Source organism: Urocitellus parryii, chromosome 5 (genome assembly GCF_045843805.1).
Source record: "Urocitellus parryii isolate mUroPar1 chromosome 5, mUroPar1.hap1, whole genome shotgun sequence".
Lineage (NCBI taxonomy): Eukaryota > Metazoa > Chordata > Mammalia > Rodentia > Sciuridae > Urocitellus > Urocitellus parryii.
The window spans coordinates 9,939,743-9,965,022 of NC_135535.1; the positions used below are offsets into that span (position 1 = coordinate 9,939,743).

The following is a 25,280-nucleotide window of genomic DNA, read 5'->3' on the forward strand; positions in this document are numbered from 1 at the left end:
ACTTTCTCTGAAGGCAGTCTGGGTGAGGACTGGAGGAGAGGTTTTTAGCAAGTTCCAGGTTTGAGTCTCCAGGGAGGTTGATCTATGCTAGAGAGCCTCAGATGCCCCTTCTGTAAAAGGGGGGGGGGGCACAATTCAATTTATTGTCCTTGCAGAGGATTCAGTGAAATTGCTACCAGGGTGCTGAGTTGGTGCTGTAGACCAGGAGGGGCCAAGTTTGGGAGGCAGGACCCAGGTTGGAAGGCCACAGTGGTGAGGACCAGAGGGCACACTTGTACCAGGGCCCCACTGCCTGGGCTAATGTGGGGACACAGAATGAGGCCCTTGGGCTGCTGCCCAAGCTAGTGTGGCATGTGGCCAGGTAAAAATTCGTGCCCAGGGTGCTAGATCTCCCAAGGCTTCAAGACAAGACAGGAATTTGGATCTATAATATGAAATCTGCCAACTGGGAATCAACAAAACAAAAACAAGAAGAAACCATCAGTCCAAATCAAGCCTGCCACATGTTTGGTGACCTCCTGCCCCAGCAAAGGTGGCACTGAGGGCAGGCCCCAGCTGACTGTCACAGGCATCATCTCGCGGGATCTGCTTCTTCCTCTCTCCTGCTCTTGGAAACCGTCTCTGAGGCCCAGCTTCCCACACACCATTAGGAGAATGGCCTATGTAGTGTGCTGTGTGGTTCTGGATAAACCCCTTGCCCCTCTCTGGGCACATTCTGATGGCCTGCAAAAGGACCTGGTCTGTAGGGCTCCCACCAGTGTGAACAGTGTGTGACTAAGTCCCTCCGGCTTGAAGGAAGATGCGGTTATTATGGAAGTGAGTCTTCCTGGGACATGGGCTTCCGGGATTGGGTTGCCGTGTGCTTGGGCATTTTGTGTGTCTACAGCCACAATTGTGTGTGTGAGAATGTAGGTGTGTCATAATTTGGAGCTTCACACGGCACAGTGTAAATATCATCATTTTAATAACCCGGTCTTGAACATGTCATCAGCTGGAAGCCTGTAGGAAGCCTTAATTAATTCTGCCCGTGACCTGGAGAGGGCAGGGTCTTCTCCCCCCACCCCCCCAAGCTCGCAGCGGGCAGGTGGCTTGACTGGATGTGTACACTCAAGTGTTGCATCCACGGGAGTGCGTGGGGCTGCTCACTCAGTGAGGGTCTGCTCTGTGCTTAGTCTGAGCCGCACGGAGAAGAAAAGGGTCTTTGCCTTTGATTTTCCTCCGGGAGGAAGGTGTAACTGAACCCCGCAGGCTACCTCCCTGGGCCCTTTGTCAACACCCCTCCACCCCTCGGCCTGCACCAGCCCCTGAATCAACAGAGCCTGTATTCTCCATAGCACTCAGCCTAGAGGTGCACCGAACCCCAACTATCTAACGTCTTCCTTTGTGGTGCCAGGCATAATCACGGGCCTTCGGAGCGGAGAGAGAACCTGGCAGGGCGGGAGGGGGCTTTGGGGATAGAAAACATCGCTCTTGTGCTCCCTCCTCTTTCCCGTCCCACTTTCTCCACCTGGACCTGGCGCTGGCTCGGGTGGCGGTGCCCGCGTGCGCACCCCGTGCCCCACGCGCGAGGCTGCGTTCCTGTACGGTGCTCCTCCAGGGGCCGGGGACACTGCGTTTCCTGACTGCCCACCTCCTACCCCCCCCAACTCCCCCAGACTGGGAGGGCGCGGGCCCTTTAAATCCTCCGGGGCGGCGACGGCGGGCCGGGGATGACATCAGCGGGCGGGCCCGGGGCTCAATGGGAGCCGACGGGCGCGCGCCGGGCGGGAGCGCGCGAGCCGGCGGCGGGGGCGGGCGGCCGGGAGGCGGCGGCGGCGGCGGCGGCGGCGAGAGCCCAGAGCCTGAGCCGGCCGGGGCGAGCGGAGCGAGAGGAGCGCGGCGCGGCGCGGCGGCGGCGGCGGCTGGGCCGGGAGAGGCTGGCGCGCCGGGCGGCCCCGCGAATCCTCCGGCATCCGCCCCGGCGGGCCGCCCCCGCCCGCGGCAGCCCCCCGAGCAGCGGCCCGGCACCGGCGCCTTCCCGGAGGGGTAAATATGGGGGGTCCGCGGGCCCGCCGAGGGGCGCAAACCCGGGGGGAAACGGGGCTCCTCCGCCTCTTTGTTTTTGCCGGGAGCGGAGGGCGACACGCGCGCGCTCGCGCGGGGCTGGGGGGGCACTCCGGGCGCCGCCCGCTCGGCCCGCGAGGACAAAGGCGCGGCTGGGGACCGAGGAGGGGGACTGTTATTTTGCAGGCCTGAGGGGGGGGACCCCTCGGCCCCGCCCGCCTCCGCCTCCCCCAGCTGGACTCTCCAAGGCCCCGGCCGCCGAGGCGGCTTCAGGGCCGTGACTTGGGGACGCCGAGGGAGGGACTGGGGTGCAGAGGGCACCCGATGCTGTGGATTCGGGCTTCCCGGCCAACCCGGGGCTTCTGTCGGCTTCGCGGACCACCACGGCGCCCCCCTGCTCTCTGGCCGGGTGCCCCAGAGCCAGGGTCAGCAAGGCTGTTCCGCTTGTGGGAGGGGAGTCCTGGGGTGATGGGGTGCCTGGTCGCCCAGGCCGAGGGCTTTGTTTTCCTTTGTGGAGAAAGGAAGGGGGGTTATTTATCGGACGCGATTCTCCCATTTGTGGGTGAGAAATCCTGTTCTGCAGGTCTCTGGGAGCAAAACTGTGCCCCGACCTTAGAGAGAGGGATCCCAACTCGAAGCACCCAAACTCAGGGTGTGGGGACCCCCCTCCCCAACTTTGCCCTTAGTTTCTTTACATGTTTTCTTGTTGGCCTAACCTCTCAAGCAGAAGGATTGGGGGCAAGAAGGGTGTCCTAAGATGCTTCCAGTACATGGCCCCAGTTTGGGTCTCCTTTGCCTGGGGGCTGGGATACCCCTTCAGTTTTTACCTTTATGGTCCAGTGACAAGGGTCCTGCCTCTAGGGAAGGAAGGAGGTGTCAGGAAGTAAAAAACCTGCCCACTAGGGAAGGAAGGAGGTGTCAGGAAGTAAAAAACCTGCCCACTGAAACTCCTGACTCCATGTCTGCCTGTTTTTTGTTTTTTTACTTTGTTTATCTCCCCCCATCCCTACCCCACCCTCATGGGAAAAGCAGCCAGAGAACAGGAAAGCTTCCCCCATTCTCGGATGAACCCTTTCCCTTCTCCTTTGGGGGATGCTGGGACACACAAGGCTCTTCCTAGGGCCCTGGGCCCCCAGCGCTGGGGAGACCCTGCTGTCTGGGTAGCTGGCACAGAGCAGTTGGGGGGTCCTGGAGGGCTGGTGGTTTGCACCCCTGTTCCCTTCTCTGCAGACAGCCCGGTGAGCCGAGGGGGGCTGTGGGGTTATGTGCAGTATATTTATGTAAGACACCCAGACAGAGGGCATGGGTATTTATATAACCCGGCATGGGTATTTATGTAATATAGGATGCGGGTATATTTATGTTTCTTTCCTAACCTGCGGCTCCCCGGCTGCCATGTGTGGTCTCTGAATCAGCGTTGGTGGAAACGGGCTGGGGGGGGGCTGTATGCGTACTCGCTGGCCCCCCAGCAGGGCTCATTGCTTGTGTGCTTTCCTCACTTCCCTTGGCGGGTACACACCGGGCAGCTGGACGGCGTGTGAATGTGGGGTGTGTGGCGTGTGGGTTTCCTGCAAGTGTGGAGTGTGCTGCTGGCAGCCGTGGTGCCTCAGCTGGGCCAGGCCAGGCATGTGGGCAGAGGCCCTGATGGAGAGTTTGGCTGCCACCGGGTGGAGGCTGTTTCCTGTGGCTGCCGATGGCTTGAGGCTTCTCCCTGGGAGCCGACCCTAGACTGGGATATTACTCTGAGGCAGGAGCTATTGGCTCCTCGCTCTGCTGGGTTCAGGGAAGTCTAGCCTGACTACCAAAGGAAGGAGTCTCTCCCAGCTCCCTTCCCAGGTCCCTGGCTTCTGGGGGCAGCCCTTGGCATGGGGAAGGGTCAGCACAGCTGCTTTCCCATCTTCCTGCTTTGCCTTCCATCCCTGGCATGAAAGAAGCCCTGTGTGTGAGGGTCGGGGGCTGGGAGGGCCAGCAGGCCCCCTGTCAGCTCCTTGTTGGGACCCTGGCACTGTCTGCTGCTGGATGGCATGAGGGCTGTGGCTTGGTCTCTCTGGGCCTGAGTTCCTGTCTGCAAAAGGAGTCCCCTCTTGCTCACGCAGACTAACCCTCTTGTAAACACGCTGAGGTCTCTTGGACCCCCCTCCCTGTTTCCCAGTCTGCCATTCCCTGCCATTCTCACCAAAACTGCCTGTGAGTCTCCTCTTTTGCTGGCAGGAGCACAGGTGCCCAGACCTCTGCCCCAGACCAGTACAGAGATCCCTGCCAGGTGGCTTAGAGGTCCGTGTTGGTGGTGGGCTTGGGGTACCTAGGATGAATAGCAGAAGGAAGGGGAGCTTCTCAAATCAGGATGACTCTAGTCCCACAGGGACTGGACACTTAAACCTGGCTTGGGTTGCCCCAGCCCAGGGCCAGTTCCCAGGGAGAAGCCCTCCTAGTCTTGAAAAAAGTCAGCCTGACAGTCTTTCCAAACAGATGCAGGCAGAGGGCTGTGAAAGGCTCTTGGTGTCAGGAGTGGAGGGCGTGGAGGTTGGCAGGTCCTTGTCCTGCCTCTCCCCCAGTGTGGATCAGGCCCCCTCCCTCAAAACACACTGGGAACTGGCCAGGCTTGGGGGTGGGTTAGATGTTGGGCTTAAAGGGGGCTGTTTTCTCTAGTGTCTTGTGCAGGACCTGCTGAGGCTGCTCCCAGATGTGTGGGTGTGGCTGCTGGGCTACCTGACACCTGGTTGCCCTTAAGCAAAGTGAGGTCAAATTGCTTCCTGGGCAGTGGGAGGGAGATGGTTGGTCTTCCAAGTCTCTTGTGGCTTTGCCTGGCCTTTGGTGGGGAGGGGTGGGTGAGGCCCCTTCCCAGCTCCCAGTTCTCTGACCCGAGTTCTGCTTCCCTCTGCAGCGAGAGTGAATCATGGAGCTACGTGTGGGAAACAAGTACCGCCTGGGCCGAAAGATCGGGAGTGGGTCCTTTGGAGACATCTACCTGGGTAAGTCTGCCTGGCCCAGTTGGAGCCCTGGGATGGTCCTGGGGATGATGAGGAGAAAAGATCCCAGGATTTCAGGATCTGAAGCCAGAACTGTGCTCCAGGGGCTGGTCTTGCCTCTAGGAGCATCCCAGGGGGAGAAGGAAGCCTCAGGTGGAGGGAGGCAGCCGGGGGTTCCTGGCTCTGTCTGGAACCCCGTCTGGCAGGGCGGGGCTCCCACTTGCTGTGCTGGGCAGAGGAGGATATTTTTAGCTGCAGTTTCCAGCTGCAGCTGACCTGGGTCTCCATCTGGGCCTGGGAAAGCCCAGGCTGGGTTGGCATCCCCGTGTCCTCTGTCCTGGAAGAAGGGTGCTGGTAGGGAGAAGGCCTAGGCTACCACCTGGCCCCAGCAAGGCTGTCCCTGTGGTTGGCCTTCTGGAATGCAGCCCACACAGGCTTTGGAATGACCCGGGGGTGGGGGGGTCCTCCTCCTCCAGGGAGTTCTCCCTCCGGATGTGCTTCCTGTTAAATCTGAGTTTGGTCAGTGTTGTCATTTTAAACAAATCATTGACATCTCAGCCCTCTCTGGCCTGGGAGAAGTGGTGCTTCTGCCATTGAGTGCTGCCTTCTCAACCTGCTGGGGGCACTGCTCCCAGGGTCGGGTTGCAGCCCTGCCTCTGAGTGTTGGTCTGAAGCTGGTGGTTCCCTTGATGATGGGCTTGGGGTTATAGAGCAAGGTGGCAAGCTCCCCTGGGGTTTATCCTCCATCCTGTCCCTGTGCCCTGGCAAGCAGAACCAGGCCACATCTGCTTCTCTGCTTAGGAAATGAAAATTCTTTGGTTTTGTCCTGGGCAGGAAATGCCGACCCGTCAATGTGCCTGGGCACCAACTCAGACCTTGAGGGTTCCTCTTAACCAGCAGTCAGGGCCCTGTCCCCACAGAGGAGACCTGCTGCCCAGGGGGGCTGGGGCTCTCAGGTGTGGGGCGGGGCACACGAGGTCTATGAACACTTACCTGGATGCCCTTTCCAGCGTTACCTCCCTCATGGAGCCCCTCGAGATGCTGCTGGTGAAGATGAGGCGCAGCATAGTCAGGGTGACCACCCAAGGTTGCCCCAGGAAACTGGAGAAGGTGGCCTTTACACCACACGGTCCTGAGTGGGTGCCGAGGACAGGCGGCCCTGTGTTCTAGGCCGCACTCTGTGTGGCTGTCCTGTGATCTCAGGGTCCCCCCTGTGAAGTCAGCCCCCCAGCCAAATGCTGTTGGAGGTACAGATGAAGCGACCATGGGAAAGTGCCCTGTGGGCCATGGAGTGCTGGCCTGGTGGGCAGCTCCCTGCCCGGTGCTTGGCAGATCTGTGTCCCACCATGCTGGGGCTCAGAACAGGAAGCAGGCCTGTGTGGCTGCAGCTGGTTTAAGATCTTCTCCAGCTGGCGCAGTGGTGTGCAGTCCCGGTCCTCGGGAGGCCAGGGGGGAGCCACACTTGAGCCCAGGGATTCAAGGTTTTCCTGGGCAACCTAGTGAGACCCTGTCTCAAAACTTACTTAAATCAAGGTTTCGCTGCATCTCTGAGCTCCTGGAAGGCAAGCATAGGGTCGAGTTTGCCCACCCTCTCCTGGGCCTGGCGTGTGGCTTGCCCCAGTAGGTGTCCAGTGACTGTCAAGTGGACAAGTGCTAAAACAGGGACCAGGGTGTGCAAGAGCTTCATGGCAGGATTGGAAAAGCCTGGGATTTGGGGACTGCACCAGCTTTGGGTCCCAGTGTCTTCCTGGTCTGCTGTGTGATCTGGCATGAGATGCTTTCTCTGAGCTGCAGTCTTGTCTGTGTGGTGGAGGTCCCCACCACCTGTTTGGGAAGACGGACAGTGGGGGAAAGGACGTTCTCGCCGCTGAGCCTCGGGCTCGGGACTGCAGGGCGCAGACCTGGCCCTTGGCACAGCAGGCACCGCTCCTAGGCAGCACCCTCAGGCCCTCTTTCTGCAGACGGAAGTGGAGCCCCTGGAGGGAGGGGCCTCCCCAGATCACTGAGAAAAGCCACCGTCTCCCTGAAGGCAGGTCTTCCGGGCTCTCCACAGTCATCTCATTTATTGTAAAAACATCCAGATTCGCCCCTCTTCGGCCAGCTGTGGAGTCCGTTTGGCCTGGGTTTGGATACCCGTGTTTCCTTTTCTAGCTGTACACCCTGAGCGAGGGGTGACTTCTGCCATCCTTGACTTCTCCATTTATTTTAAAGTTGTGTGTAGATGACAGTTCTACGGCGGCAGTCAGTTTTCTTAACTTTCCTTTCTCTGTCTGCAGCCCTGGGTAGTGGACCAGGGGTGTCCTACCACCCAGCTACATCCCTCGCCCTTTTTAAAATTTTGAGACCGGGTCTCACTAAGTTGCCTCTCACTTGGAATCCTCCTGCCTTAGCCTCCAGAGTCCTGGGATGGCAGGCTGTGCCACTGCACCCAACGGGCTTCTCAGGGTAGAGGTGGGGTTGTGAGGAGTTTGAGGACCTGGCGTGGAAAGCACCTGCTTGCTGAGCCCAGCAGGTTCCATACCGTGTCCCGCCCCTGGGCTGAGTTGGGAGTCATTGCTCTCCAAGGATCTGGGTCCTCTTGGCCTGGGGGTCAGGGAGCCAGTTTGCGCCACCATCCAGACTCCAGTGGTGCGAGGGTGTGGGGGCTCTGCCCTGAGGTGCCCTCCCATTGGCACCACCCTAGGCCGGTGTCCTGCTGGCCTGGAGACAGCAGGGATTGTGGGTCCCCTCGGCTGGCCTTGCTGGCTCTCTTTGTTCAGAGCTCTGGCCACTGTCTCATTACCAGAGCCAGGGCCAGGGCCCTACTCCAGATGGCCTCTGCAGGTGGGGCTGGACACGGCTTCCAAGCTGCTTTCCAGGATCAAACACTGATGGCCTCATTAGGGGTGCCACTGTGAGCCCCACAGCTGCTCTCCAGGCTCCCAGCCCTTGTTGCTGAGGGGTGGCCAGGAGAGTGCACCCACTTTGTTAAGGGGCTCAAGTTGGCCGCACAGGTCCAGAGGCGGCTTGCCCTGGGCCTGCCCACTGACCGTGCGTCTTGGGCAACTCTAGACTGCTTAGAAACGCTGCCCTAGCCTGGTGTGGTGGCATATGCCTGCAGTCCCCGTGACCTGAGAGACTGAGCAAGGAGGATCACAGGTTTGAAGCCAGCCTGGGCAGCATCGTGAGCCCCTGCCTCATAAATATTTTTAAAAGGACTGGAGGTGTCACTCAGTGTAGAGTGCCCTGGTTTCAGTCCCCAGTCCCCCTGCATGCACACACAAAAAGGAATCCCTGTCCTCAGCTCTTCAGGTGGTTCTGGGGGAGGTTGTCAGGGGGACACTCCAGCCTCTGACACCGGGTGCAAAGGTTGCTACTGCTGCTGTTGCTGGGCAGGTGGGTTCAACCCCTCCCTGCACCCACGGGTCCCTGATGGCGTCTGTTGTGAGCCCCATGTGAGGCTGGTTACTCCTGTCCTCACCAGGCCCTTCATGTGGCTGCTATATAACCAATGGGCCACATTCTGCACTTGAAATGGGGCCATTTCTCTGGCTTCCAAGCCTTTCCACCTAGGCCCTCTCCACCATTCCTAGACCACTCACCTCCCAAAGCAGCTTCTGCCAGGAAGCCGTGGCCATCTGCCTCCATGGGCCCCGCCCTGCGCGGTTCTCGCCGCCAGTTATGCTTTCCTGCAGCCGCCGAGGGTGAGCAGAGCTCCTGCACGGGCCTGGGCTCCTGGTCAGGGCTCAGTACCTGTCTGGAATTGGGTGAGCCGATGACAGGGAAGTGGAATGGAGAGAGAGAGCAGGGGCCTTGGGAGCGCTACTTCAAGCCCTGCTCTGCGCCAGCGGGTCCTGTCCCTCATGGGCCAGGCACTTTCCCTCTCTGCTGCTCAGCCTAGTGGCTGTGAGAAAGGAGGGCGATCTGGCAGCCTCAGTGGGATCTGAGGCGCCAGAGGGCTGGCAGTCGGGGAGAACACTGCGACAGAAGGTTTCCAGCACTCTGGGGGCCAGAGGCTTTGCCCAACAGCTTGAGTCCCTGTCCTTGGTAAGTTGTGTGGCATATGGTCACTCGACCTTTGGAGTTTGAGGTTTTCATTATGTCAGATAGAGATGTGAGCAGTAGCTCTGGCAGGATGGCGCCAGGGCTCGGGGGATGAAGTGCCCCTCCTGTGTGCCACCCCCCACACCCCGCCCACATGCAGCTGCTGCAGTCTCTGTGGCCAAGGCCTGCCTCGGGCATCATCCACATCTGCACCCTGCCTGGGCAAGGCCACCAGCAGCTCCTGCCTGGACAGCCGCAGTGGCCACCTCCTGGGTCTCCTGACCCCTCGGGTCCCCTCCAGCCCTTTCTGGTACACCAGTAAATCTTAATGGGTGCTGACTTTTGCCCCCCATGGGACATTTGGCAAGGTCTTGGAACACCGTTAGTTACTTCAGCTTGGGAGGAGGTGGGTAGAGGTCAGGCACTGCCAACACCCGACAAGGAGCTCCCACACCAGGGTTTCTCTAGCCTCAAGTGTCAGGATCAGGATCGGTGAGATCCCAAACCTCGTGCCTGGCTGGAGTCCTCAGGGAAGGCCACACTCTCATCTAGGCCTCTCGAGACCTTCAGATCCTGGCGCTGCCCTCCTTTTCCACTCTCCTTCAATGTCTGGGGTCCTGCTGTACCAAACCACTCAGAGTTGGCTGCATGCCCCCCGCTGGCCTGTGCCTGTCATGACCTCTGTGCCTGGCTCAGTCCTGCTCCTGTGCTGGGAGCTCTCGCGCTGCCCAGGGAGGAGCGTCTTTGCTCCCTAGGGCTGCCCTCGCCCCCTCCTTGGCAGCCTTCACATTGGTAGAGCTGTGCCTGTGCGTGCCAGATCCCACTGCTGAGCCCTGTGCCTGGGGCAGCCCAGGAGCGTAGCAGGTGAGGCACCTGGGCACAGAGTGCGAGGTGACTCGCCCAGGCCTTGCCTAGGAGGTGGGGAGTCGAGACAGGGGTCAGCGGCTTGGCATGGAGAATACCTGCTGCATTCTGCTGCCTCGTGCACCTGTGGTGAGAAGGGGCAGGGCATCAGATCAAGGATGCCCTGGCCCCCCTCCCATGCCACGTCTTCACTGTACCCTGAGACCTGTGGACTCTACCAAGCAGTGAATGCCAGTGTGTCAGAAGCACTTTACAGTTTGCACTTGCTTTCTGCCATTGCTCATTGGGCTTAGTCACCTCTTCTTAATTTGTGTGGCTCAGAATTCAGAATATATATCTATAGAACTAACATCCAAACACTAAACTGTTAAGTCAAAGAATCAGATCATACAGCTCAGGAGGCTGAGGCAGGAGGATGGCAAGTTCAAAGCCAGCCTCAGCAATTTAATGAGGCCCTAAGCAACTTGATGAGACCCTGTCTCAAAATGAAATGCATAGCTGGGCTCAGTGGCGCATGCCTGTAATCCCAGCAGCTTGCTGAGATAGGAGGATCGGGAGTTCAAAGCCAGCCTCAGCAATGGCGAGGCCCTAAGCAACTCAATGAGATCCTGTCTCTAAATAAAATACAAAACAGGGCTGGGGATGTGGCTCAGCTTTGAGTGCCCCCGAGTTCAAACCCCAGTACCCCCAAAAAAGGCTGGGGATATTGCTCAGTGGTTAAGTACACCTGGGTTAAACTCCCAGGACCCCCCAAAAAGAAGAAGAAGAAGGTCAACAAATGATCATATATGATTCTGTTTATGTGAAATGTCCAGAACAGGCAAATCCAGAGACAAAGTAGATTAGTGTGGCCAGGGACAGAGGCTGAGGAGGGTGGTACTCACTTCTAAGGGGTACCCATGTCTTGGGGGTGATGGAAACATTCTACCCTTGCTCGTACATCCTTGGGAATATACCAGAAACCCAGGAGTTGGCCAGTTGGAGGGGCGCGTTGTTACCCTGTGCGGTTACAGTTCCTGGTGGAAGAGTTGGATTTAACAAAGTATCCAGCGAGCGTCCTGGCCGCCTGGCTGCTTCCTCCTGTTTCTTTTCCGCGTTGCTCTGTGTGGAATCTACCAAAGGCAGATGCCGCTTCCCCAGCTTGCTCCGCAGCTGGAAGATGAGGACAGTGTGGTTCAGTCCTTGGCCCTTCGCTTCCTGCCTTGGAGATCTTCCTCTCCTGCACAGAGGGCCTCCTCATTCTCCCTCCATTGTGTTCTGGCCTGTGGATGGGCTATTCTTTCTCTAACCAGTTCCCCAGTGATGGACATTTGGGTCATTTCCAAGCGTTTGCTGCTGCAGACAGCCTTGTCCAGGCCTCGGCTTGCACAGTGCAGGGGTGTCGGTGCTGGCTGAACCCTCAGATGTGCAGGTGCTGCTGGACTGTCTCAGCCACCTGGGGAGGAGCCACCTGTCGAGCCTTGCCAGCAAACCTGCGCTATCTCACTGTGGACCTTTGGCGGTCCTAGCTGAGAAGTGGTCTTTGGGGGTCACTGTAGTTTGCATTTCTCTTACAGAGAAGTCGAGGCCTTTGCTGAGCGAGCCCTTCGTAGCTGGTCTTCCTCTGGGAAGGCGCTTCAGGGTCTTTGCCCTATTTCCTGCTTCTTTTTCCTACTGATTTGTAGGAGTCTGTTAGCTGTCAGCCTTTTGTCTGTGATAAGAATTGAGTAGTTTTTCTTTCTGCTTCATTTCTGGTGGGTTTGCTGTTGTTTTGGGCGGTGCTGGGGATTAAACCCCAGGCACTGTACCACATCTGGCATCTTTGCCATACAGGGGGGTCTTTTTAAGCCTTGCCTAACCCTAAGGTTATATGGGACCTTTCCCTGGGAACTGTGCAGTTGAAAGAGGAGGCCATTCTTGTCCCTTTCAAGGCCCCTCAGTACCCCTGCCTGTCCTGTCATCTGCCTCCCCTCACAGAGATAACCACTAGTTGACATTTTAAATTATTCCCTTTCATTGAGGTTTTATCACATGTTTGTATCCTTAAACTATATCTTTACGGAGCTTTGAAATTGAGACAGATAGAACTGTACTTTCATCTGTCACTTGCTTTTACTCCCTCTTTTAAAAATTGAGGTGAAATCCACATAGCATAAGATCAGGCATTTTAAAGTGTACAGTTCAAGTCAGGCGAGATGGCACATGCCTGTAATCCCAGCAGCCGGGAGGCTGAGGCAGGAGGATTGCAAGTTTGAGGCCAGCTTTAGCAACTTAGACCCTGTCTCAAAATAAAAAAGGGTTGGGGATGTGGTTCAGTGGTAGAACACCCCCAGTTCAATCCCCAGTACCAAATAAATAAATGTGCAGTACAGTGGTTTACTAAAACTTTGTGCAGCCACCACCCCATCTAGTCTCAAAGCACGTCCCAGAAGAAATCCCCATGCCTGTTAAGCAGCCACTCCCCACCCTGGTGTCTACTAATCTGTTTTCATCTCTATGGATACGGACATTTCATATAATGAATATAATACAATAGAAGCACATTTTCTTTTGTGTACGGCTCCTTTGGCTGGGCAGAATGTTTTCTTTCAAGGTTCACCTGTGTTGAGGTATGTGTTACCAGTACTCCGCTCCTTTTCATGGCTGAATAATATTCCACATGTATATGGGCCACTCTCTGTCTTCATTCATCGGCTCTGGGCCAATGGGTCATTTCCACTGTTTGGCTGTTGTGGTGGCTGCTCTGGCCTGCTGTCTTTAGCCCAATGTTGAGGAGCCGGGAGTGGCCTGGTTGCCAGGTTAAAAGTATCTCCATCTCTGGGACTCCTTATGTGACCACATTGCTGTCAGCGACTCAGCTGCCAGGCATCAGGGCTGTTGGTTCCAGTGTCCATCCTTGTCCTTTCCCCAGGTGTCCCCTAGGGCTTGTGCTCAGGAGTGGGTGACTGCTTCCTCTCCTGGACGTGTGCAGAGTGGCTGTACTTTTTTCGTTCCCCTTCCTTGTGGACGCTTTCGCTGCACTTGGATCCCCTGGTTGGGGTGTCCGCCGTGGCCGGGGTGTTCCTTGACTGGTCCCGTGCTTCCCCTGGTGTGAGGTGCCCATGGGATCCTGCCCCGTGGGATGTTCTGTGTTTGTGCCCTGGCTTCCTGTTGGATGCGGTGTGACTCTGCTCTGTGTCTGGAGCTGGAAGCGCTGCTGGCCCCTGAGGGGAACTCGCTGCCCTGCAGGTGGCACCAGCCCTGCCGCTCAGCCTCCACTGCAGCTCAGCCTCCACCGCAGCTGGAGACACTGAGGCAAGGCTCTATCTGGATTTGGTCTTTCTGGTGGCTTCTTGAGCCCTGGGGCGGGCCCAGGCTGCGAGCTGGGCCTTGGTGTGTTTAGGGTGTTTCTTAGGCCACACGCACCCCTCAAGGCTGCAGTAAGAAGGGGACACAGGGGTTGCAGGCAGGACCCTGTCTACACCTAGAGGCCGAAGCCAGCAGAGCTGGGGGTTGACCCCAGGGCTGTGGTGCCCCTGAGCTGCACCCCAGCCCCTTGTATATTTATTATTTCTTAAGTGTAGAGGCAGCGTCTTACTGAATGAGCCAGTCTGCTAAACCAAGAGTCTGCTAGGCCCAGGCTGGTCTTGAACTTGCGATTCTCCTGCCTCAGCCTCCCAAGGGAATGCAGGCAGGTGCTACCACGCCCACTTAGGTTTCGCTCCCCAGTCCCCCAGTTGCCAGCCGTATGACCTTGAGTGGCTCTCAGCCTTCTCATCTGTGCGGGGGGAATGATACTCCGATGATAGAGGAGGGGACGTCCTGGGACAGAATGTGTGGGCTGCCTTTGAGGGGGGCAGCTTTGGTGGGCAGGCAGGTGCTGGTCAGTACCTTCTGCAGCTCAGGGTGTCGGGAGGGCACAGTGCCCATCCCTCTGGGCTTCTGGTCCCTCCACACACACCTCAGCCCGCCACACCCAACTGGCCAGCCTGTCTCTGGGGTTAAGTTCCACCCCTTCTGTGGTCTGGGCACCATTTGTGTGTCCCCTCCCCCATCAGGCCCTCTCGCAGCCCTGACCTCGGGTTCTCTGAGCAGCTGGGGGCGTCTTGCCTCCTCCCGTGGCGCATGGTACTGCTCACTCTCCCTCGGGAAGCCTCCTGGCCACCTCTCTGTCCCTGAGAGGCAGATGCCCAGTTGGCCCCACACCTGAGCCACAGCAGCCTCAAATGCCGGGTGGCAACCACCTGGCTGGCTGGGAGTCAGCTGGGCCTTTGCCCCCCACCCTGGGCAGGTGCCAACATCGCCTCTGGTGAAGAGGTGGCCATCAAGCTGGAGTGTGTGAAGACGAAGCACCCGCAGCTGCACATCGAGAGCAAGTTCTACAAGATGATGCAGGGAGGAGGTGAGGCGAGGGCTGCCGTGGGCCGGTGGCGCGGGTGGGGAGGGACCGCCCTGACAGCCCTGTCGCCCCGCCCCAGTGGGGATCCCGTCCATCAAGTGGTGCGGGGCAGAGGGCGACTACAACGTGATGGTCATGGAACTGCTGGGGCCCAGCCTGGAGGACCTCTTCAACTTCTGCTCCCGCAAGTTCAGCCTCAAGACGGTGTTGCTCCTGGCGGACCAGATGGTGAGTCCCGCTGCGCACCGTCAAGGTGGCCTGCCCAGCTGCCCTGCAGCGTCCACTTCCCCATCTTGCTAGTGGCCATGGATACTAACCCTGCATCCTGCCTCCAGAGGAAAGTAGGGGAGGGGGCAGGGACAGGGACAAGACAGACCTGTTTCCTGAGCCAGGAACCTTAACTGCTGTCCTCAGCGTCCTGGACATTTGTTTAAATGCAGATTCCAGGCGCCAGGCTGCCAGGTCAGGGTCTGGGGAGGGCCCTCGGCTCTGCCCTGTGGTGATCACGCAGGTTGTGTCCTGTCCCAGTGTGGGAACCCGAGGTGATTTGCTGAGTCCCTCTGAGCCTCCGTGACCTGCTCTCAGTCTCCCCTTCCCTGGGGTGCTAGGATTAAGTGGGAAGCCACACAGTGCCTAGGCCAGAGAAGGTGTAGATCCTTAGGCCCTTTCCATACAGAGGAGAGCTTTTTAAAAATATAAAATGCATAGCCAGCTACTCAGGAGGCAGAGGCAGGAGGATTGCAAGTCAAGACCAATGTGGGCAACTTAGCAAGCAAGACCCTGTCTCCAAAATATCGAAAAAGGCTGGGGGTGAAAGTCAGTGTAACATGTGGTTTAGCATGTGTAAGCCCCCGAGTTCAGTCCCCAGTTCTGGGAAGAAAGACCATGCAGATCTTGCCTTGTCGCAAGCACACTCCAATTTTAGGCTGTGGGTGCGCAGAGGAGGATCGCGAGATTCTCACAGGGTGAAATTCAGTAAAGCTCCTGGAGATATTTTGTCATGCCGGAGGCCCAGAGCTGGGCATGACAAGCCAGAGGACCTGTCCTGTGCATGGATCTTAATTTGAGTTTTCGGAAATTCTTAAAGGGCCAGATATGGGGGCACACACCTATAATCCCAGCAGCTCAGGGGGCTTGAGACAGGAGGATCACAAATTCAAGGCCATCCTCAGCAACTAGCAAGTCCCTAAGCAACTTAGTAAGACTCTGTCTCAAAATAAAAAATAGGGCTGGGGGCACTGGGGTTGTGGCTCAGGGGGAGAGCACTTGCCCAGCACGTACAAGGCACTGGGTTTGGTCCTCAGAACCGCATATAAACAAATGGATATAATAAAGGTCCATCAACATTAAAAAAAAAAAAAAAATAGGGCTGTGGGGATGTAGCTCAGCTGGTAGAGTGCTTATCTTGCATGCATAAGGCCCTGGGTTCAATCCCCAGCACCATCAAAAATAAAAAATAAAATAAAAAGGGCCAAGGGTGTGGCTCTGTGGTAAACTATCCCTGGGTTAAATTGTCAGTACCCCCACTCGCCCAAAAAAAAGTCACACCCTGACTCTGGTGTCCTTTGGAAGCCAAGTGGAGTCAGGACTTGGGTGCGCCATCTCACGCCTCTGCCGGTTTAGGCCTCCTCTGTGCTCCCAGCTGCCCCTCCCCCAGGTTGCTTGCCTCTGGGTCCCGTGGTACTGGAGCCAGCCGGCAGGCCACTGTGGTGGCCCACGGTCCTTCCCCCGCACCCTCCTTCCTGGGTCTCGCCCTTACCTTTCCTCCTGGCTCCCACTCCCTGCCGCGACCTCAGAGCTCATCCTGGTGGCACTGTCTCCCGGCCGCCTTCCCTGGCCTGCGCCTTGAAGCCATCCTTCATAGTTGGGGACAAACCTTTCTCCCTGGCCAGGGCAGGGACCCTGGGTGCATTTGACATCTTTGCTCTTCTGGGGCCTGGCCCGAGGCATGTGGCAGCGGCCCCTCCACTGATCCCCACCCCCCCACCCCGCTAACCCCCCAGATCAGCCGCATCGAGTACATCCACTCCAAGAACTTCATCCACCGCGACGTCAAGCCCGACAACTTCCTCATGGGCCTGGGGAAGAAGGGCAACTTGGTGTACATCATTGATTTTGGCCTGGCCAAGAAGTACCGGGATGCCCGCACCCACCAGCACATCCCCTACCGGGAAAACAAGAACCTGACCGGCACGGCCCGCTACGCCTCCATCAACACGCACCTGGGCATCGGTGAGTGAGCTCCCGAGTGGCGCCTCCGGCCACCAGCTGCCTGGCTCCCCCCACCTCAGTCAGAGGCCCCCGGGTACTTTTTCTGGTTGGACCACTGAGCATCTCTCCCCGAGTCTGCCCTGAGGCCTGGACCCAGCGTCCACATCTTCCCTTCATAAGTAGAGTTGTGTGTGCTGGCCACCCCTTCATGCCCTGCCTTGGCCTCCTGGCAACCCCACTGAGTGGGGAGGGCCATGCTCCCCAACTGTTCCTCTGGGAAGCTCCGGCCAGTTTAACATGGGCTGCTCCAGGGCACAGGGCCTCATGAGTGCTGGGACTGGATTTGACCTCAGCCCGCCTCGTGCCACAGCTTGTGCTGCTTCTGTGGGGTGGGCAGGTGGCGGGTGCCCACTCAGAGTTGCTGAATGAAATAACCCCTGAGCTGAAAAACTGGACCCAGACTGAGGTGGGAAGGTGCTGCCTCGGGCCGTCTTGCAGAACGGGAGCCAGCGGGTGCTGGAGACGGCTGTCTGCTGCCAGATATGCAGTAAAGAATGTGACCTGAGGAGGAGCTCGGGGCCTGTGTGGACCCTGCCCCTCACCTTGCCTCTGACTCTGCAGAGCAAAGCCGTCGCGATGACCTGGAGAGTCTGGGCTACGTGCTCATGTACTTCAACCTGGGCTCCCTGCCCTGGCAGGGTCTCAAAGCAGCCACCAAGCGCCAGAAGTATGAGCGGATCAGCGAGAAGAAGATGTCAACGCCCATTGAGGTCCTCTGCAAAGGGTACCCCTGTGAGTACCAGGTGGGGAGGACGGGCGCAAGAGGACTACCCGGGGGCTCTGTGGCTGCACTGCATGTGGGAGGCCTGGAGCCCCAGCCTGATGTCGCAGACTGGGTGTCCCCTTCCACACTCGTGCCTTGCCATCTAGAGTCCTCTCCTGGCCCAAGTTGTTAGAGGAGGAAGTGGCTGTTTGCCTGCTGTTGCTTAGATCGTGTCGGGAGTGTGTCCACTACAGGGCCCTTGGCCGCCCTTTGAGCTCTGGCTGCTATGGGCCTGGGTCTCTGTGAGCCTGGAGTGCCGGGAGCAGGTGCAGAGCTGTGGGCCACATTCCCCGGAGCAGCTCCGAGAAGAGGCTGTGCTCCTGGGGCCGAGCACTAGTAGCATAGGGAGCCTGTGGTTCTGTTCTTCATCCTGCCCCCTCTTAGGTTGAAACTGTTCAGAGGGACATTGGGTGGCTTGGGCAATGGTGGCTGCCGGGGACCTGGGAGCATGGGCCTCACAGTGACCTCCTCTGTTCCCTGTCACCCCCCAGCCGAGTTCTCCACATACCTCAACTTCTGCCGCTCCCTGCGGTTCGATGACAAGCCCGACTACTCCTACCTGCGCCAGCTCTTCCGCAACCTCTTCCACCGGCAGGGCTTTTCCTACGACTACGTCTTCGACTGGAACATGCTCAAATTCGTGAGTCACCCGGAGGCCAAGGCGGGCTTGGGGGACTGGATGGGGAAGGCCTTGCCTCATAAGGCCAGAATGGCCTGGTGGGGGGCAGGGCTCCCTACAGATGGGAGTTACGAGCTGGACAGCACAAGTGACCTCGCCAGGGTCCCAGAGCCACCCCTATCCAGCCACATCAGTGTGGACAGCATGCGCTGCCACAGTGGGCAGGGCGTGGGCAGGCTTAGGAGGACCTGGCTCAGCCTCCAGTCTATCCTGGGGGCCCGGGGCAGGGCGTGGACGGCTCTGCTGGGCCCTCCCGCTGCCCTCCTTGTGGCCTGCTCCATCTTGCTCCTCTTGTTCTGCACGTCCTGGGTGACCGCCTTCACTGAGGCCCCCCTAGCCAGCCTGGATCCATTCAGAGTGGCTTCTCTCTTCCTGGTCGTGGGACCCTGGGTCTTGCTAGGCGGTTGTTCTGTCTCCCTCTTTTAAGGGTCCTGGGGGTGGGGTGGGGAGAAGTGGTCGCCAGCCGTGCCTGGAGCTCTGGAGTCCGTGAAATCGTGTGTCTTGTTTCACATCTCTTCTGGAAAAGGGGGCTTCTCCGAGCCAGGCTCAGCCCCGGGACAGCGAAGCTATTGCAGCACCCCGCCCCCGGCCCTGGCCCTGTGCCGGGCCCCCGTATCCATCCACCTACTGGTAAGGACCTCCAAGGCCTGGCTCTTCCAAGAGTTGCCACTTGGCCAGCAAGCACCAAGGCTGGACTCAGCTGTGCCCTCTCTGTCCCTTCCAGGTGCCCGGCGATCCTGGGCACCCAAGGCCCCCCAGATAGGCCTGTGGAGGAGGTGGAGGAGGTGGAGGAGATGCCCCCTCAAAACTACTGGCCTGTGGTCTGGACTCCAGGGCCCCAGTTCTGATATCACCAGTGTGCCTGAGCCTGATAGGGCCAGGCATGAGGAAATGTCCCTTGGGATGGTGGGGGCACCCATTCCTGAGATGGCCCTGTGGTGGAGAGTATTGGAAAGGCCCTACTTGGGAATCCTCAGGAATGAACCAGCTGCCTGAGGCCAGGACGAGCCCGAAGAAAACTGTGGCCCTGCCTGGGGCCTGTTAGGCCCTGGACCAAGACCAGGCCCAGGCCCCGTGGGCGGCCTCTGTGTCGAAACTGAACTCATTAAATGCCTCCTGCCTTCGTCCTGGTTTGCTTCTTTTACATCGTGTCCCTCGGTGCTCCGCCAGATGCCAAGGGCCAAGGCCGGGTCCTTCTGAATGCTGAGGTTGGCATGTTGGTCCTGGGTTTCTCTTCTCCTTGGGTCCCAGGCAGAACAGGCAGAAGATGGCCATCTCGCAGGTCAGGGCTTTGAGGAGAAGGCTGTACTGCCCTCCTCTGTGAGGGCAGAGAGGGAGGTGGGCATTGGGTTCCTTCCAGCTTAGAGCATGACTGAGTGCCTGGGTACCCAGCACCCCTTCCTCCTGCAGTGCGTTTCAGGGCCTCGGACACCAGGCCCTTGCCCTATGGGAAGTCGTCCCTGAGTCTGGTTCTGTGATGGACTTAGTTCTTTGGCTCAGCCCAGCTCTAAGAAAGGGCTTTGCATTCTCTTGGACTGTGACGTCCACTTCCGTAACTGCTGGCTACATGGAGAGTTCAATTAGAGTTAATCAAAATGGAAAATGCAGTTCCTCGGTCACATTCGCCACATTCCAAGCTCTTGGGAGCCACGAGGTAGTGGCTGCTGCATCCAATGAGACAGATGTGAGCATCTCTGTCGTCCTGGGAAGTTCTGTGGACAACGCTGTTCTAGATGGCTCCTTGACAGTTCCCCTTGTGGGACTGACCAGCAACAAGATGTCTTCTCCAGCTGGGCCAGGCACTCCTCCCCCTTGCTGGCACTCTGACTCCATTCCTGGGGTCCCCTTTGAGTCAGGTTCTGGAGTCTGAAGCTAGGCAGGGCCACTGATAGTCTCATCCGTCACCGACGTCTGCACCATCACCTCCGCGTGAGCCCCAGGCGGGAGCAGCCACATGATGTGCAGTGGGGACCATCCACAGCCTTCCCCCAAGACCAAGACCCCCACACATACCTTGCAGGAAGCCATACCAGCTGGCAGGACTCCATGCTGGGCACCATGGGCAGTGACTCTCCCATGATCTTGACCTTGACCTTGGAGGAGCCTCTCTGTGTTCCTCGGCATGAGGGCATTGGAATTCCTGGACACCTGAACCCTGGGATGCAGTCAGCACGTGTTCTCAGGACAAGCCACTGACAGGAGGAAGTTTCACAGCCCAGGACAGACGTCCACGCAGCAGGGGCAGATGCTCGGATGTTGACAGTTTTATGTTTTCTTATGGGGCAAATAAAGGCCAGAAAAGCTCCTTGGTGCACATTTCTTAAGGGGTTGTTTGGGTTGGATAGCAGCCGGGGCATAAGTAGTTCTCTTCCTCCTGCGCGTGGACTGCTGGTGGCCTGAGCTGTGGGGCTGCCGCAGGTGGGTTCCATCTACTCAGCTGCTGGCTCCAGGGCTGGGCGGGCACCCAAGCACATCATTCAGCCTCCCTGAGCCTGGTTCCCTGTCATAGGAGTCGAGCCGTGCTGCGGCTCTGGTTTCTCGGGCTGGGCTGTGGCTCCTGCCCAGTGCCAGCCTGGGGCTGAGTGGGTGGAGCCTTGGTGGGCCTAGGCCTGCGTGGTGGGCTTTTGGTGGGAGGAGTGAGGGGTGTTTTGCTGGGTCAGGCCTTGAATAGTCCTCTTGAGGTGCATGGTAGGACTGGGTCCCCAGCTCTGTTCTGGCTGTGTGACCCCAGACAGGTCGTGAGGCTTTGTGGCCAGGTCAGACAAGGATAAGGCCCGGGGCACCTCTGCCCAGCAGTGGGGCTAGGACTAGCCTGGCTTGGCTCCTTGCTAGGACTCGAGATCATTCTGATCCCAGCTGCTTCCAGAGGTGCCCAAAGGCAGGTCTGCTCCACTTCCCCAGGGCACAGGGCCCCTCAGCTAATTCCCCAGCCAGTGTGAGGTCCCCTGCTCAGCCCGCAGCTCTCTCCTCCACAGATGCGGCCCCCCTCACGCCAGCCCCCTGCCCTTCCCTGTGGACGGCCCCGGGACCAACTAGGTAACACGGCCAGGCCCTGCTCCCGCACCACTTCCTCTCTGGACCTTTCACTTCCTCCTGTGGGGGTAGCAGTGGCTAGAGGGCAGGGCCCCGAGGGGCACCGGGCACCCTTCTCCAGCCTTGTCTGTCACAGGGCAGCTAGCCCGGCTGCTTCCCTGCTCCCCTGAGCTCCCATCCTGCAGCAGGCAGTTCAAGGCTGGGCACCAGGTCCCCTGGCCAAGTCCTGGCCCTGCCTTCCCCGAGCCTTGCGACTCCTGTCCTCTTGACGTTCCCTGCCTTCTGCTAGGTGGGCCTCTGAACTCCTTCCCTGCATGGTTTGGAAAGCCTGAGGGGCCAACGGCTCTTGGTACATGGAGGGGGCCAGGTTGGGAGACCAAGGGTTGCCCTTGGTCACTGTGGAGTGTTAGCCACTCCTCTGGGCTCCAGTGCAGCCTGAGCTCCCCTGCTTCTCGGTGCTGTCTGTCCTTCCTCTGAGTGTTGCGTGGCTATTTCTCCTCTCTGTGACCCAGGGTCATTTCCAAGCCTCTGAGATCAAGGATTCCCACTCTGGGAAGGAGGCTGGGCCAGAGGGTTTGTGAGATGCCCCCAGCTCGCTTCCCCTCTGTCCTGCAAAGGTGCTGGGCACAGAGCACCCAGGTCTCGGGGCTGACCAGCATGCCATCTCCCGTCCCTGCAGGGTGCAGCCCGGAACCCCGAGGATGTGGACCGAGAGCGGAGAGAGCACGAACGCGAGGAGAGGATGGGGCAGCTGCGGGGGTCCACAACCCGGGCCCTTCCCCCTGGCCCACCCACGGGGGCCACTGCCAACCGGCTCCGCAGTGCTGCCGAGCCTGTGGCCTCCACCCCTGCCTCCCGCATCCAGCAAGCTGGTTAGTAGGGGCCTGGGGCTGTGAGCTTTGGGATGGGCCAGAGGGCTGGGGTCCTGCTTCTGTCCCCAGCTGAGGGCTGCTCCCTCCTCGTCCTCCAGGCAATACTTCTCCCAGAGCGATCTCACGGGTGGACCGGGAGAGGAAGGTGAGCATGCGGCTGCACAGGGGCGCGCCCGCCAACGTCTCGTCCTCAGACCTCACTGGGCGACAGGAGGTCTCCCGGATTTCAGCCTCACAGGTTAGCAAGCGGCCACGGCAGAGCCAGAGATCCCCGTGCAGGTCAGGCCTCTGGCTCTGCTCTCTTCTCCCCTTGACTTGCGTAACCCCAGAGCAAACCCCTGGCCTGGGCTAGGACTTGACCTCTTTACTTCCCTGAGGCTCATTAGCCCCCCTCACTGAGCAAAGCCAGAGACTGAGGCTCAGAACAATGTGCCCCAGCAAGTGGCAGTTCTGGGGTCTGACCCTCGCTGCTGGGTGCCCATCTTGGTGGGCATCAGGGCCTCAAAGACAAGGTGGTCACAGCCCCTGCCATCAGGAAGCCCCCAGTGGTCCTTACTAGCTTTGGCAAAAGCATGGGATAGAGGGACAGGTGAGCTTCTATCTGGTGGCTTCTCTTTTTGGTGCTGGGGATCGAACCCACGGCCTTGTGCATGCAAGGCAAGCACTCCACCAACTGAGCTCTAGCCCCAGCCCCTGGTAGTTTCTCTTAAGGTCATATTTGGACTAGGAGAGGTCGGAGGGAGGGACTGTGTCCAGCTGGAGGGGAGTGGGAGCCTTAGTGGACTTGGCCCACCGACTTGGGTGTGGCCTAAAGCAGTCACATTGTGTGCCTCTGTGCCCTGCCCCCCCCCAACTCTGTCTACAAACGAGGACCTCCTAGGGTCTTCGGGATCACCCCTTCCCTTGATTCCAGGGGCTTACCAGGGGTGGGGCTGAGCTGCACAGCAGGGAGACTTAGGTCCTGGCCTTGAAGCTCACCCACCTCTCTCTGCTCCTACCCCACCCCCTGCGAAGACAAGCGTGCCATTTGACCACCTCGGGAAGTGAGGAGAGCCATCGCTGGACCAGTGTTTGCTTAGGTGAGTGGGACCTGCCACAAGCCAGCCAGCACAGCCAGGCCCGGAAGCACATGGCTCTGGGGTGCGGGGGGACGGCAGATGGCACCTGCTAGCCCCAAGAAAACAAGGGTCCTCGAGGGAGCGTAAACGTCCAGTCCTGCAGGTTCCCAGCGGGACTGGGGGTTGACTTCTTCTGGGAAATCAGCCCTCCACCCCCGTCCTTGACACTTTCTGGAACCTTGGTTCACGCTGACCTTCCACAGGGCTTTGGCCTGCCCTGGCCTCCAGGCTGTGAAACAGGTTAGCTCATGAGAAGGACTAGAACAGGTGAGCAGAGGAGAGGCCGCTGGCCAGTGTGCACCGAGGTGGGACTGCTGCTGCTGCCTGGCAGGAAGCCGGGTGGTGACTGGGCCTGGCCTAGTGAGGGTGGTCCTCCAGGGAGGGTGGAGAGCTGAGCTCCCTGGGGACAGTGAGTGGCCCGTGTGCAGAGGTTCACCAGTTGAGGGACGTGACCTCTACCAGAACACCCTGAACATGGTTCGCTCAGCAGCAATTGGCCCACAGATGGAGCTGGGGCGTGGGACTGGGCTCCCTGCCTCAGACGCCCAGCTTAGCCCACGAGCCTGTCTGTGCACAGCTGGGCAGACAGGTCCCGGGAAGTATGTCCAGGACAGAGGACAGAGCCTGCTCCCTTCCCAGGGAAATGGAGTACCTACTGTGTGCTGGACTTGCGCCAGCTCTGGGCCCTAAGAGGGGTGGCCTCAGGGACAAGAAATTAGGGTGAAGGGGTCCAGCAGGTGGGGGAACAGAGGCAGCGGGGCGCCTCATGCGTCTTTTTTCTTCCCCTCTAGTGTCTTCACTGTATTTTCTTTAAAAAAACAAAATCAAAAAAACACAAAACAAAAAGATGGAAAGAAAACCACTCAAATGAACAAAAAGAAAAAACCCAGCACAAAACCGACGATGGATCTTGTTTCTTTGATTTATTTTGCCAACGGCAAAAAGATGGATGCCCTTAGCACTGAGGACCGTGTCCCCTTGCACTGCCCGCTGTCCCCAGCCTTCAGGCTGCCAAATGCTCCCCAACAACACCGGCTCACACCAGCCAGATGCCAAGGCCCCACTTCAGCCACCTGTTCCTGCCACCACCATCCGCCTGCCGGAGGGCGCCCCTCGGTGTGGGAGAGCAGCCAGCAGGGACGCGGGAGCCCACAGCAGCAGCGGTCGGCCAGTCGAAGGCGGGTTCCACCGGGCTCCCTGAGCCTTGGAACCAAGGAGATGCGCACAGCCCCTGTCCCTCTGAGATGACAGTGGCCAACTTTCTGTGCTGGACTTTCCAGCGTCCCCCTGAGCTTTTGGGTCCTTCCTTTGTCTCTCCATGAAGCCTTGAGTGAGGTGGTGGCCACTGTTGCCTTGTGTGTATGTGTGTGTGCGCGTATTTGACCTGTGTCCCAGAGCAGCGATGCCCTGTCCCCACCTGCCAGGCTGAGTTTGTTATCCCCGTGGAAGGGATGTGGGGGTGGACAGTGGCCTCCACATCCCTCAGGGCACAGCGGGTCCTTGCCACCACCAGTCCCCAAATGCCAGCCTGTGGCGGTCCCATCTTCCATTCCTGCCTGGTCTGGGGCAGAGACTGTGGAGACTACTCCCAGCCAGCACCTGCTCTGGGTTATCAACTACTTCTCTGGTCCTGACAGTCACCTGGGGTCCCCCTCCCCTGGGCCCTGCCTTCTGGGGAGGAGCCTGGGGTCAGGGCTAAGTGTTGGATTTTCCATCCTTCCTAGTTAACACCTGTTTTTGTTTTTTATTTTATTTTTGTTTGTTTTCTCCGTGTGTGTATTTCCTAATTTATTTACCTCTGTTTCCCCTTTTTCCTTTTTTTTTTTTTAATTAAAGAGCAAAGGTTTTTATTACTTTGTAATTTAAAAAATTGAAAAAAATACTGAAGAACTTTGGGGGGAATTTTGTACTTTTTTCCTGTGTAAATATCGGACTTTTTTGAGCTTTATTGTGGTTGTTAATTTGAAGTAATAAAGTAGAAGAGGATAACGTGGTGCGGCGGCCTTCCGTCTGCGTGTCTGCCCTGCGTCATCTTCTTCCCAGCAGCCTGGGAGGCCTGCTGTGTGGGGCTGGGGACAAGACCTCACTTCGTGGGGCTTCTTAAAGCACAGCCTTTGATCCAGGGGTCCTGGGGCGGGCTGTGAGCATGCGCCCTGCCTCCGCCAGGGATGCCCAGGCCCGGGGCCATGCTCAGCAAAGCAGTCCCCTGAAGCTCCTCACCACCTTGTCCACATAGTTCTGGGACCTCTCAACAGCCCTGCCTTATGCCAAGACAGTCCAGGGCAGCA

At 58.5% G+C, this 25,280-nt stretch overlaps 1 protein-coding gene across 3 annotated transcripts; it reads left to right on the top strand.

Annotated features, from left to right (window-relative positions):
• The first annotated feature begins 1,926 nt into the window (after window positions 1-1,926).
• Csnk1e (casein kinase 1 epsilon) lies at window positions 1,927-24,980 on the top strand. Of its 3 annotated transcripts, none has more exons than XM_026411455.2 (11): window positions 1,927-2,025; window positions 4,928-5,015; window positions 14,149-14,259; window positions 14,336-14,484; window positions 16,260-16,488; window positions 17,089-17,259; window positions 17,782-17,930; window positions 21,682-21,874; window positions 21,973-22,112; window positions 22,889-22,953; window positions 23,784-24,980. In XM_026411455.2, the coding sequence occupies exons 2-10, from the start codon at window positions 4,940-4,942 to the stop codon at window positions 22,919-22,921; spliced, it is 1,251 nt and encodes a 416-aa protein (XP_026267240.1). In that variant the 5' UTR covers window positions 1,927-2,025; window positions 4,928-4,939; the 3' UTR covers window positions 22,922-22,953; window positions 23,784-24,980. The 3 variants fall into 3 exon arrangements, with proteins under 3 accessions (XP_026267240.1, XP_026267241.1, XP_077654498.1); XM_077798372.1 differs by lacking the exon at window positions 1,927-2,025 and adding an exon at window positions 2,233-2,468; XM_026411456.2 differs by lacking the exons at window positions 21,682-21,874; window positions 21,973-22,112; window positions 22,889-22,953; window positions 23,784-24,980 and adding exons at window positions 18,496-18,599; window positions 18,694-19,093.
• Window positions 24,981-25,280: the final 300 nt, after the last annotated feature.

What these genes read in the sequence shown, in the direction of transcription:
- Csnk1e (XM_026411455.2), top strand. Translation starts at nt 4,940, where the DNA reads ATGGAGCTACGTGTGGGAAACAAGTACCGCCTGGGCCGAAAGATCGGG. An exon ending in TGCTCCTGGCGGACCAGATG is followed by an intron (nt 14,485 to 16,259) that starts GTGAGTCCCGCT and finishes CTAACCCCCCAG; the next exon opens with ATCAGCCGCATCGAGTACAT. An exon ending in CAACACGCACCTGGGCATCG is followed by an intron (nt 16,489 to 17,088) that starts GTGAGTGAGCTC and finishes CTGACTCTGCAG; the next exon opens with AGCAAAGCCGTCGCGATGAC.